The following is a 12,335-nucleotide window of genomic DNA, read 5'->3' as shown; positions in this document are numbered from 1 at the left end:
TCCCACCTCTGGCCTGCCTCTGCCTACCCAACCCATCCGGGCGACGTGTGGACGAGCAAGAAATTTCTAACACATTCCTCGTTTACTTTACTAAAAGTTAAATAATGTACAGGCTTGCCCTTAGCTGGCTGCAGACTGCAGGGGCTGCAACGCTGCCTCAGCCCTGAGACGGAGGTGGTCTCCAAGGGCCAGGTTATTGCTGCAGCCTCAGAGCCCTGGGTTTACACTCTCAGGCTCTTTGGGGCTGCATCCGCCTGGACCTCTCCCCATCCTTCAGCCATCCAGGCCCCCAGGCTTCCAGGCATCAGTCTGGTCTACACAGGCGGCCACTCTGCTGGGGTCACCTCTCTGTGCATCTCTGTTCTGCTAGCTGCTCAGGCCTTGCTGCCCTCTGAGCTCAGCAGCTTCTCCCCTGACCAGCAGAGGGTCTGCGTGGCCCCAGAGGCCAGAGGAGCTGCCGCCCCAGGACTTAGCACCAGGTACGGAGTCGCGAGGCTCCCACAGGAGCAAGAATGACTTCCTAGCCTTGAGGGGGCTTCTCAGCAGAGGCAAGAAGCCGGGCTGGCATCAGAAGGCATGATGCTTGGGAACAAGGTGATGAATGTCCCAGAAAACTGGAGGTCATGAGGTCCTGGAGAAGGGATGGCTCCGGATGAGGGAAGCTGGAGAGCCCCTTGTGCCTTTGCCATCAGCATCTGAGCCGCAGGCCCTCCGGCAGGGTAGCCCCTCAGTTACGGGCATGGGGGGGTTCCAGTGGGCATGTGGGTTGATAGCAGGAAGGGGGACAGGATGGAGTGGCCTGGACAGGGCATAGGTGACAGGGTGGAGCCACTCTCAGAGCTGAGTGAGTCACAGCTATAGAGGCTTGTATCCTGAGAAGAGTGGCTGGCAGTCCCCTTTGAGGTGCTGGGGCTTTCCACAGGCCCAGGCTGGGGGCACCAGAGTCCCAAGCCTGTCCCACTCTGTTCCAAGGGACAAGGTTTACACAGAGTGGCAGGAACAGCCCCTCCCATGCCCTGCCAGGATCAGGCTTTGCTTCCAGCTTCCCACAGGCCCCCTTGTGCACTGAAGCAGCTCTGCTCAGATGGGGGCACCTCGGGACCCTCCCTCTGTGACATTGGCAGCGATGCGTGGGGACCAAGGCACAGTTTTCCAGGGAAGGGCAGCAGCTCCGTGGGAGCAAAAGTTGTGCAGGCTCAGATGTTCTGGCCACCCCACCCCCAACCCCAGCAGGCCGTGCACGCTCCAGGTGCCAGGCCCTGGGAGGCGGTTGCTATGGTTACTGGGAAGAAGAGGCCATCTGCGTGGAGATGAAGGTCTCGATGACGCTGTGGTTGGACGGCAGCAGGTGGCTGTGGCCGTTGGTGGATTCGGAGCTCTGGTACAACACTAGGCTGCTGGAGGACACTGCGGAGGCAAATGAAGCTGCTGGCCGCCTGCCAAGCTCATGCTGACCCCTCCCACTCATCCCTGGGGGTGCTTGGGACAGGAGAGATAGGACCTTGTCTTATTAGCCCCCAGCTGGGCTCTGGGGCCACCCAGAGATTAGCCTCCCCGGGCCATTTTAGTGGGAATGTGGGAGAAGCCCCGGCAACATGCGTCAGCTTGGCTAGGCTATAGTGCCCAGTCACTGACCCAAACACCAATCAAAGGGTTGCTGGCAAGGCATTTTGTTTTAACACCTACAGTCGCTTGCCTTTAAGTAAAGGAGATGCCCCTCATAATGTGGGTGGGCCTTGCACAATCAGTTGAAGGCCTCGGGAGCCTAGGCAGGACCTGCAGTGTCCACTCCTGCCTGCACGGCCAACCCACTGACTGGCCCCACAGCTTTTGGACCCATCAGCTCCCCCCCCCCCCCCCCCCCCCCCCCCCCCCCCCCCCCCCCCCCCCCCCCCCNCAGCTCCTTAAATGTACATGTATTTCCATTGCTTCTCTGTCTCGGAAGAAGCCTGGCCGAATCAGGTGGTTAAAAGAGAGCAGGCCAAGTCCCTCACCTCAAGTGTCTGCTTTCTCACCTGTAAAATGGGGGTAATGAACATGCCTCGTGGGGAAAGCAGAGAGCCTGGACCACGAATCCCTCGGTAACTGTCTCTGCAGCTACCAGAGCTGCATGGAGGAACCTGAGGCTCACAGAGGGCGGGCAGCTTGCCCAAAGTCACTCACTTAGTAAGGAGCAGCCCCGGGCCCTGGGGCCTGGCAGTCTGGCTCTAAAGTGCCTGGTCTGCACTGTGACCTTATAGGTTGCAGACTTAGACTGTAGAGGGTGGGAAATGAATGGGTTGAGTAGGACACGTAGCCTGGTAAGCCCACACTCTGTCACTATGTGGGAACGTGAGTCCTTCCAATTTTCCCAGAGAAATCTGGATTTCTTTGTGAAAGCCCCTAGTTTTTAAATGTTGGCAACGATTCAAAAAGTGCTAAACCCTAAACCAAACCAGCACACCCATGAGCCGCGTGTGGCCCCCATCCCCCCAATTTCCTCCTCTTCCATGACTTCGTCTTGTTCCTTAACCAGGTCATGAGATGTTTCTGTAAGATGCTCCCATTTTTCACACCCCTCTTGACTCACTTCAGGGGAGCACGGGGTGCCCTCCCAAATCTGCCTCCTGCCCCGCACCCCGTGTGCCCCACGTGCTGCCCACACAGCAAAGGAGAGGGCGGGGCGAGGCTGCGCACCTGTGGGGCTGGCGCTGAGTCTATGGGAAGGCTGCAGCTGCTGGATGCCAGCGGAGTCCTGGCTGGGGATGTGGATGGTGGTGGCCTGAGATGCTGGCGTGTGAAGCCCAGACTCGCTGGAGGCCTCGGTGTCTGAGGCGAAGACCTGGGGAATAGAGCAGCCTCCTGAGTCCCCAGGGGGTTCTCTGAGGACGGGCCTGAGGGAGGGGCCGGGCAGCCCTGGGCCTTACCTGCTTGGTGGGGGTGAGGCTGGCCAGGGCGCTGAGGTTGCCAGTGTCGGTGATGAGCATGGTCTGTGGCAGCAGGCCCGTGTGGGTGTACTGGGCCACCTCTGGCTTGTGGCTGTAAAGGGCTGTGCAGGAGGGAGAAGACGGAGGAAGAGAGAGAAGGACACAGATGTGGCACCCTGGGCTCGGCCAGACCTCTCCCAGGGTGGCCTCAGGGCTGGGTGCTCTGGGGGAAGTAGGGTGCGAGGCCTGGGAAATGGCCTTATGGGACTCAGGGCTGATTTCCAACACGGAGCTCCAGATAGAGGGTTTGGCCTCTCTCCCCAACTACCAGGGCCTGCTCAGCCTGGCTGGGTGGAGAGAAGCCCAGGAAAGGCCAAGAACCCAAACCCAGCTCCTCCCACCACCTGAAGGCAACGGGAGTGAAAGGGAAAACAAGGCGCAGGTGCGTTGTACTCAGTGCAGCCCTGGGGTGGGGCAGGGCGGTGCCCCCTGGGGGGTGAGCAGGGCAGAGGCCAGCCCATCGCCACCTCCAGGACGCCTCTCCAAAATGTAACCTGAAGTTTCACCTACAGCTGTCCCCCCCAAAACAGACACGTCTCACACCAACAGACAAAACCCTAGCCAACCCCGTCACACGTGTAAATACTCGCAGGGGTGTACAGTGGTCCACAGTTCCTTATCCCCAGTCCCAAACTCCAAAAAGATCTGAAAACCAGCACCTAGGACAATTGTTCGGTGGCAGACTCCGACCTGAGTCTGATGTGAGGCTATTTACGTCTTTATTAATCTACTTGGTAATCATCAGTTGTGCTCACGTGAGGAAACGCCATGAAATCCCACCAGTAGGGGATCATGGAGCTTCTGGGTCAGTGAACACAACCACACACCAGGAGGGCGACACACCCCAACTCCACGGGAACAGCTCCCGTGCTCAGGACTCTCCCAGACCTCATCCTGTGTCTCTCCATCTGGCCGGTCATCTGTGTCCTTCATCACAGCCTTTGATAAACTGGTAAACCTGGCCAAGATAGTGGCATAGGCAGACACACTGTTCGCCCTCACTCAACCAAAAGAAGGACAACAACAAATTTAAAAACAAAAACAACCAGAACTGACAGAAAATCGAACTGTTTGGAAGTCTGACAACCAAGGAGTTAGAGAAGAAACATTCATCCAGACCAGCAGGAGAGGCAGAGACAGGCAGCGGCTGGAGGACCGGGGAGGCTGGTGGACCCGGCGAGGCAGCAGATTGCAAACTAGGCAGTCCCCTGTTCACATGCAGACCTCACAACCCAGGGTTCCAGGGTGGGGAAATAAAGGCTCAAATCTCTGATTGAAAGCACCTGTGGGGGTTGAGGCAGTGGGAGAAACTCCCAGCCTTACAGGAGATTTCATTGGAGAGACCAACAGGTTCCTAGAATGTACAAAAACCCACCTACTGGGAAATCAGCACCAGAAGGGCCCAGTTTGCTTGGGGGAAGAGGGGAAAATGACTGAAATCCGGTAGAGAGCAGAGCAAGCACCATTGTTCCCTCTTGGACCCCTCCCCCACATACAGCATTACAACACAGTGATGTGTTGCCCTGCCCCAGTGAATACCTAAGGCTCCGCCCCTTACTACGTAACAGGCATGCCGAGACAAAAAAAATATGGCCCAAATGAAAGAACAGATCAAAGCTCCAGAAAAAAATAGAACTAAGCGACCAAGAGATAGCCAACCTATCAGATGCACAGTTCAAAATACTGGTGATCAGGATGCTCACAGGATTGGTTGAATATGGTCACAAGTTAGATGAAAAAAATGAAGGCTATGATAAGTGAAATAAAGGAAAATGCACAAGGAACCATGAGTGAAGGGAAGGAAACCAGGACTCAAATCAACAGTGTGGAACAGAAGGAAGAAAGAAACATTCAACCAGAAAAGAATGAAGAAACAAGAATTCAAAAAAACAAGGAGAGGCATTGGAACCTCCAGGACATCTTTAAATGTTCTAATGTCTGAATTATAGGGGTACCAGAAGGGGAAGAGGAAGACCAAGAAATTGAAAACTTATTTGACAACATAATGAAGGAGAACTTCCCCAATCTGGCAAAGGAAATAGACTTCCAGGAAGTCCAGGAAGCTCAGAATCCCAAAAAAGTTGGACCCAAGGAAGCACACACCAAGGCACATCATCATTAAGTTACCCAAGATTAAAAATAAGGAGAGAATCTTAGAAGTAGTAAGAGAAAAGAAGACAGTTACCTACAAAGGAGTTCCCATCAGACTGTCAGCTGATTTCTCAAAAGAGGCCTTGAAGGCAAGAAGGGACTGGAAAGAAGTATTCCAAGTCATGAAAGGTAAGGACCTACATCCAAGATTGCTCTATCCAGCAAAGCTTTCATTTAGAATGGAAGGGCAGATAAAGTGCTTCCCAGATAAATTCAAGTTAAAGGAGTTCATCATCACCAAGCCCTTCTGATATGAAATGTTGAAGGGACTTATCTAAGAAAAAGAAGATGAAAATATGAACAGTAAAATGACAACAAACTCACAATTATTAACAAACCAAACCTAAAACAAAAACAAAAGCAAACTAAGCAAACAATAGAACAGGAACAGAACCGCAGAAATGGAGATCACCTGGAGGGTTACCAGTGGGGGAGTGGGAGGGGAGGAGAGGGGGAAAAGGTACAAAGAATAAGTAGCATAGATGGTAGGTAGGAGATAGACAGGGGGAGGGTAAGAATAGTATGGGAAATGTAGAAGCCAAAGAACTTGTATGTATGACCCATAAAAAAATCTACTTGGTGGAATTCTACCTTTTGCTGCAGAAATCAAATCATGGTGCTTGTTGAGAGTGTAACCCCAAACCCAGCTGGGAGAGTTATGTAATATATGGTGTGTTCACCAACATACCTTTCAAAAATCTGAAAATAGTGAATTCCGAAATACATACAGCCCCAAGGGCTCAGAGAGAGACTGTGACCCGTGTCCTCGGACATGGGTGTGCACCTTGAACACTGATGAATACCCCGATGTGTATCCACTCGCACACAGCATACATGCACGGAGATTATCCCCCCCGCCGTGCTCACCGTGGGGGCTCTGCAGCTGGGCCATGGTGGCCATGAAGGGGTTCTGGGCCATGTGGCTCTGCACAGGGGGCATGAGTGGCTGCTGGTAGGACGGGTGCAGCGGCTGGGAGAACTGGACAGGCTGCAGGGTTGTCAGGCTGCTGCCCATGCTGTTGATGACTGGCACACTCTGTGCCTGCGTGGAGGCCAGGCCTGGAGCAGGAGGGCCCAGGGTCAGCCACGCTACTGCATCCATTGCCTCCCCAGGCCCTCTGGGGTGCCCTCCCTGCCCCCCAGAGCTAGTGGGTTGGGGGAGGAGTTGTGACAGATAGGAGGTACCTTTGCACTAGAACCTGTTGTTAACTGAGGTGGCCCTGGCTAGTCACTCCCCTTCTCTGAGCCTCTGGCTTATTATGTCAGCAGGAAGTAGGTCTAACTAGGTTCCCTGGAGCCCTGGGTTCCACCACAGTGCAAAGGTCCTGGGGCCCCACCCAGATGCTCCCCATCCCACCAGCTTACCAATGACCAGGGTGGAGGTGCCTGTGTTGGTGAATGTAGAGCCCAGGGAGGCAGGCTCACCAGGCCCAATGGCCATGACCCCGGGAAGGGAGGCCATGATGAGGTTCTGGGGCTGCTGATTGAGGCCTGGGGACGTCTGCTCCAAGCTGTGCAGTGCTGTCAGGGTGCTGACAGGAGGCAGGGGACCTCCTGTTGCTGAGACCTTGGAGGGAAAGCCAAGCTGAGTGACAGCAGGGCCCCCCACTGCTTCCCTAGGGACTGCTTCTCCCAGCCAGGGGAAGAGGGGGAGGCACACTCACCAGCTTGGCTTCAGTGTTCAGCAGGCTGTGACTGGGCTCCAGGCCTGTGGGAGACACTTGGTGCAAGGGTGCCGATACTGTCACCAAGGACCCGCCACTGCTGGAGGGCACTTCCACCCCCTCACTGGTTGCAGGCTGTCCATAGCGCACACCTGGGGCGGGAGCAATAGCCAGCCTCAGCACCCCATTTGCCTGCCTCCAGGGCCCTCATCGCTCCAAACTGCATTGGTTTGCTTCGGCCCCTTGCCCCATTCTTCTTTGTGCAGCCAGCAAACTTCGCTTGCATGTCTGCCTCCCCCCAGGCCCTGTGCTGACTACTTCCAACCCCCGAACACAAGGGTTGCATTTTACTAGCTCCATGGCCCTGCTGCCCAGGGCTACACCTGACATGCAATAGGTGCTCAATAAAAAATAAAAGCTGAAGCTAATACATTCAACTGCAGCAAACTGAATTGCATAGAAAGAAATTGCATTCATTGCATAGAAATGAATTGCATTCATTCAACAGGAGTTAGTTGAATGAAACTGAATCCATTTGAATTGAACCTAAACTGAATCGAGCTTGAGTTGAATGGAATGGAATCAAATCGAATTAGATTGAATGGAACTGAGCTATACAAAATTAACTGAATTTCCTTGAATTATATTTAAACTGAGTCAATTGGGAATTGAATTGGGTTAAACTGAACCAAGTTTAAAGGAACAAACTGTGTTACAGTGAGTTGAATGGAATAGAACGGAATTGAGTTGACCTGAAATGAGTTGAGTGGATTTCATCTGAAATGAATGGATCGAACTGAAGTGACCCAGATCAGTGGGTGGAATGGGGTGCATAGACAGGAGTGGAATGGGTGACAGATGTATCAGCTGAGTGGCAAAGAGTGGGGTGGATAGAGTAGTGTAAATAGAATGGAGTGGACCCAAACTGAAGTGCTAAGAGGTTTGGGCACCGTTCGCCACCTGGGTGGTACTCCCCAACTCTCCCACATCCCCCTTGGTTCCCTCCACCCACTGCCCACACAGCACTCACCGTGGGCCTTACCAGGGGAGAGGGCTGATGGGGGCAGGCCGGGGGAGCCGTGGGAGGGCAGCGCGGGGCCCGGGCCTGGCCCCGATGGTGGACTGCTGTAAGTGTCCATGGCCAGCTTGTGCCGAAAAGCTTCTTCCTTCCGCCGATTGGCAAACCAGTTGTAGACACGCACCTCTGTGACAAGGTTGGAGCCCAGCCCCTGTGCCTGGGATGGCGACACCCCTCTCTGGATGCACTCAGCCCTGCAGAAATAGCCACCTGTGAGCCCCCCGGCCATGCACAAAGGAACCCTCTCCTGAGGCTGTGGGGAGAGTCTGGAGGAGCAGGGCTCTCTTTGAGTGTTTGAGGCTAGCAGACCTGGGCTTCAGTCCCACTCCTGCTGTGTGACCTTGCATGAGTGACAGCCTCTCTGAGAGTCTCCAGTCATAAAGTGACAGAACTGCCATCGGGCTGCAGTGAGGATGAATGAGATGAGCGTCCTCGCAAGAGCTGCTTGGGTTGTGGGGAGTGTGCCAGGTACAGAGCTAGGCTTTGGACACAGAGCAGGAGTGGAAACTGGGGTGCCCCCCTCAAGACGGAGAGCCGCCCTCCCCTTCCGCAGCCTTGCCTGCCCAGCCACAGCCCACTCTGCTAACTGCCAGCCCGTCTACCTATTGCACTCCTCCACCAATGCCTCTCGCTCCTCCTTGCTGGGGTTCTTCTGCCTCTCATAGGCCTGGAACAGGATCTGCTGGGACGCCGGGCCCCATTTGAAACGGTTCCTCCGTCCCTTCTTGGTCGGCAGCTCATCTCCCATGGGCTCCTCCATCAGCCCACCCTGCCCAGCATGGGTGAACTCTGTGGGCACAGAGAGCTGTGAGCAGGGCCCCAGCCACTCCCACCTTCCCGTCTGACCAAGGTCATGACCATGCTCCTGACTCTTTCTCATGCCCAGGGAGCTTGCTGGGCCAGAGGAGTGTACAGTTAGACTTAGAAATCACCTAATCCAGAGATGACAGATACACAGCACATGTACACCTGTGTCCAAGGCAGGCATTACTAATCAACCTCTGCATGGTTTTCTGCAGAGCCAGGATAGAATCTCACAAGGCTCCAGGTAAGCATCATCATTTGTCACATTTGACATGTATGCCATCCCATTTTACAGGTAAGGTACAGGGAGGCTCACTATTTTTCCTTTAAAAATTTTTTTAAAGTAATTTCTATCCTGGCTGAGTGGCTCAGTTGGTTGGAGCATTATCCTGTGCACCAAGAAGATAGTGGGTTCGATCCCTGGTCATGGCATATACCTACATTGCAGATTCAGTGTCCAATTGGGGCATGTATGGGAGGCAACTGATCAATGTTCTCTGTCATACTGATGTTTCTCTCTCTCTCTCTCTTCCTCCCCATTCCCCTTTCTCTCTCTCTCTAAAATCAGTTTTTATAAAAAAATATCCTTGGACCCTGGCTGGTATGGCTCAGTGGATTGAGTGCCAGCCTGCAAACCTGGAGGTCTCTGGTTCGATTCCCAGTCAGGGCACGTGCTTGGGTTGCAGGCCAGGTCCCCAGCTGGGGGCATGTGAGAGGCAACCAATCAATGTATCTCTCACACATCAATGTTTATCTCCCTCTTTTTCTCCCTCCTTTCCACTCTCTTTAAAAATAAATAAGTAAAATCTAAAAATTAAAAAATACATATCCTTAGGTAAGGATTAAAAAAGGAAACATGTTATAGGGTTGTACAGTAGAGCAGGAGAATTGAGTCATATCTCCTGAGTAGATTCAGAGCTGTGTTCAACATGCCAGACTTGGAAATGAAGCTTAAAGAGCAGCGTTCGCCAGGAGAGAAGAGACCCACCAGCCCTTGTCAGCTGGTTCCACTTTCGTGGAAATTAGTCCATCAGATTATCCCTGAGCAGGCCACCAAGGGTAAGGGACAGACAAATGACAGGGCAGTTTTATGAAAGGGGAGGAAGATTCTGAGTCCAGGATGCATGGATTTGGCTAGTATATCCTCTAGAAAGATGCTGGCAAGACTGAGAATGCCAGTGGCTGCTTTAGAAGGTCATCAAACTGTTATCGTAAAATCTTTGTTTTCTTTTTTTTTTAAACAGTGTGTATTGCCTTTTAAAAACCTGTATAATTAATCAAAAGAAACAGTAGAAGTTATTTTGTACATAGACGGGCTCAAAAGTATGAAAGTGCACTCCGGTGGGGTATGAGGCCTGAGTGAGGAAATCCACTCTCCCCTGAAAGATAGTGCGCCCAGGTCGTGCTGGGTTTGCAGTGGATGATTCCCCAAGCAGGTACCTCGTCTCTGAGCCTTTACGCATGCTGTTCCTTCTGCCTGAAACACCCTTCCCTACATCTCCATGGGTCAAAATTCGACCCACACTTTAAGATTAAGTCTAAATGTCCTACTTCTGGTGTGAGCCTTCCTGATGCCCTCGCCACCCTGAGGAAGAAAGAATTACTCTCTGTTCCACCTCCAGCTCAGCACCTCGAAGTATACTTCCTGTAGCCCTCTGCACTGAGCCAGCACACCAAAGGGGGCCTGTAAACTATAGCTCCTGCTGTTCTCGTTACCATGTTACATTACATGTCTCACTGTATGGTAATGACCTCCTCCCCTGTCCACCACACAGGGCTTGGAAGGCAGGGGCCCAGTTTATTCACCGTTGGATGCCCAAAACCCACCCGACTTCCACCCCCCAGAGGGCCGTGCACAGAATAGGGAATAAAGGCTGGCTGAGTCCCCCTGACTTCCCCTGAGTCTGCCTATCTGAGTAGTAGGGGGGGTGAAGCTTCCAGCCCCCACCCTCAGGCTGCAGACAGTCCCGGGCCTGCCAGGGAAGACGGGCTGCAGTTGGTTGTTACTTACGCTGGGCCACCTCTCGCTGCTTGCGGACATACCAGGTGTACAGGGCGGCGCGCTTCTGCGTCTTCATGGGGGTGCCCTTGTTGAGGTGCTGGGACAGGTGCGACTGGTTGAGGCCGGTCGTGTCGACCACCTCTCGCTGTGGGATGTTGTGCTGCTGCAGGTAGGACTTGACCATCTTCGCCACACGCCACGGGTCCTCCCTGGGAGGAAGGCAAGGTCAGGGCCTGCTTGCCGGGGCCCAGGGTGCTAGGACCCCCGTTCACCCTGGGGGTAGGGGTTGTGGGTGAAAGCAGGTGTGGAGTCCAGGGCCTGCACCCTGACTCAGGAGCACACATGCCGGGACACAGGGACACTGACACGTGGCCATGGGGACACAGACATGGGAGAAACATGGTCACAGGCCCCAGCCAGCCCCACACAGACTCAAGAACAGGTAAAGGTTCAGAAATGATCACACAGACCTATGAACAAACTCCCACCGGAAGCAGCACAGGCCTGATGGGGACAGTTCTCACCTTTGCGCCTCCTTTTGAGACCTGTTATCCCACCTGGAAAGGTTCTTTGGACTGTGTCTGATCCACTGAGAGAGACTGTAAAGCTCCCAAAATAGGCCTGACATACATTACGTCCTTGGTGTTTGCATGAATGAATGAGTGAATGGATAGATGGGTAGATGGGTGGACAGATGGACAGGTACACCATGGATGGGTAAACAGGTGGTAGATGAGTGGACCAGTGGGCAAGTGGAAGGGTGGGTGGGAGGGTGGATGGATGGATGAGGGAGACCTACTGGGAAAAAAAATAGGTCTGAAAAAGGAGAGAAATGTGATTCTCTCACTTTGCAGTCTGGGCCACTGAAGCTAAGAGCGCTTGTGTCATTTGCATCCCTTGCCCAAGGTCACAGGGCCAGCCCAGCAGAGTCCCCATCCCAGCTGAAGGGATTCAGTTCTAAGCTCGCCTATTGGATACAATCACAAGGGGCTGAAAAGCGCCCGACGTTCTGCACTCAACCCCAGGCAGTGGCCCGGCCAGTCTACCCCCAGCACCGGGGCAGGTGTATGGTTTACAACAAAGTCATGGGATGGCGTTCAGAGGACTTGCTGTAAGAAAAGTGTGCGTGTCGGAGGACCACAAGCCCACTCTCTGGGCCGGGAGTCTCTCCCTAGAGAGACTCGGGTATCTGAGGCCGTCCTTGGGTCGTGTTCCTGTCCTCTGGTTGCTGCAGAAGGCATGGATGGGGCAGGTCGCCTCTACTACACAGATTCTCTCTTCCTTTCCTGCTCTGTCTCAGCCCTTCCGTCTAGCCCTCACTCTGTCCTGAGCCCCTGTTACGAATACATGGCAGAGAAAAGCAGCTCACTGCTCCAATGTTGAACCAGGATTTGAACCTCGGTCTCCCAGATTCCAGAGCCTGCCTTCTCACACCCTTGAATCAGTGGTGGGTTCTAGAATCCGAGATATCTGATACATGCCCGTGTGGCAAGTGGCATGTGTAGGAAGTGATGCATCACCCTGAGACGTGGCCACAGCCAGAGATCGGAAACCCCCTAAGCGTCCGGCAAAACCATGCGGAGGAAGCGCAGCGCCTCCAGTGGAGCCACCGCGAAAGCCCATCCAGGAAGCGCTCCGTGCGCCCAACGGGGCAGGGTTCGTCTGGTAGG

The 12,335-nt window shown here is 53.8% G+C and overlaps 1 protein-coding gene across 2 annotated transcripts in view; it reads right to left on the bottom strand.

Annotated features, from left to right (window-relative positions):
• Positions 1-71: 71 nt before the first annotated feature.
• Positions 72-12,335, bottom strand: part of HNF1A (HNF1 homeobox A) — a 17,832-nt gene continuing 5,568 nt past the window's right edge. The window contains exons 2-10 of one of the 2 annotated variants that reach the window (XM_037052275.1): positions 10,675-10,874; positions 8,462-8,648; positions 7,812-8,053; positions 6,782-6,933; positions 6,483-6,684; positions 5,985-6,176; positions 2,907-3,028; positions 2,677-2,821; positions 72-1,407 (exon numbers count right to left, since the gene is read on the bottom strand). In XM_037052275.1, coding sequence (XP_036908170.1) covers positions 1,280-1,407; positions 2,677-2,821; positions 2,907-3,028; positions 5,985-6,176; positions 6,483-6,684; positions 6,782-6,933; positions 7,812-8,053; positions 8,462-8,648; positions 10,675-10,874 — 1,570 coding nt within the window. In that variant the 3' untranslated portion in view covers positions 72-1,279. The remainder of the gene's footprint in view (positions 1,408-2,676; positions 2,822-2,906; positions 3,029-5,984; positions 6,177-6,482; positions 6,685-6,781; positions 6,934-7,811; positions 8,054-8,461; positions 8,649-10,674; positions 10,875-12,335) is intronic. The other variant, XM_037052276.1, reaches the window with a different exon arrangement.

Source organism: Sturnira hondurensis, unplaced genomic scaffold (genome assembly GCF_014824575.4).
Source record: "Sturnira hondurensis isolate 20B ecotype Veracruz unplaced genomic scaffold, ASM1482457v3 Scaffold0007406, whole genome shotgun sequence".
NCBI lineage: Eukaryota > Metazoa > Chordata > Mammalia > Chiroptera > Phyllostomidae > Sturnira > Sturnira hondurensis.
The sequence above is the reverse complement of the archived record's forward strand: the minus strand, read 5'-3'. Positions and strand labels throughout refer to the sequence as shown.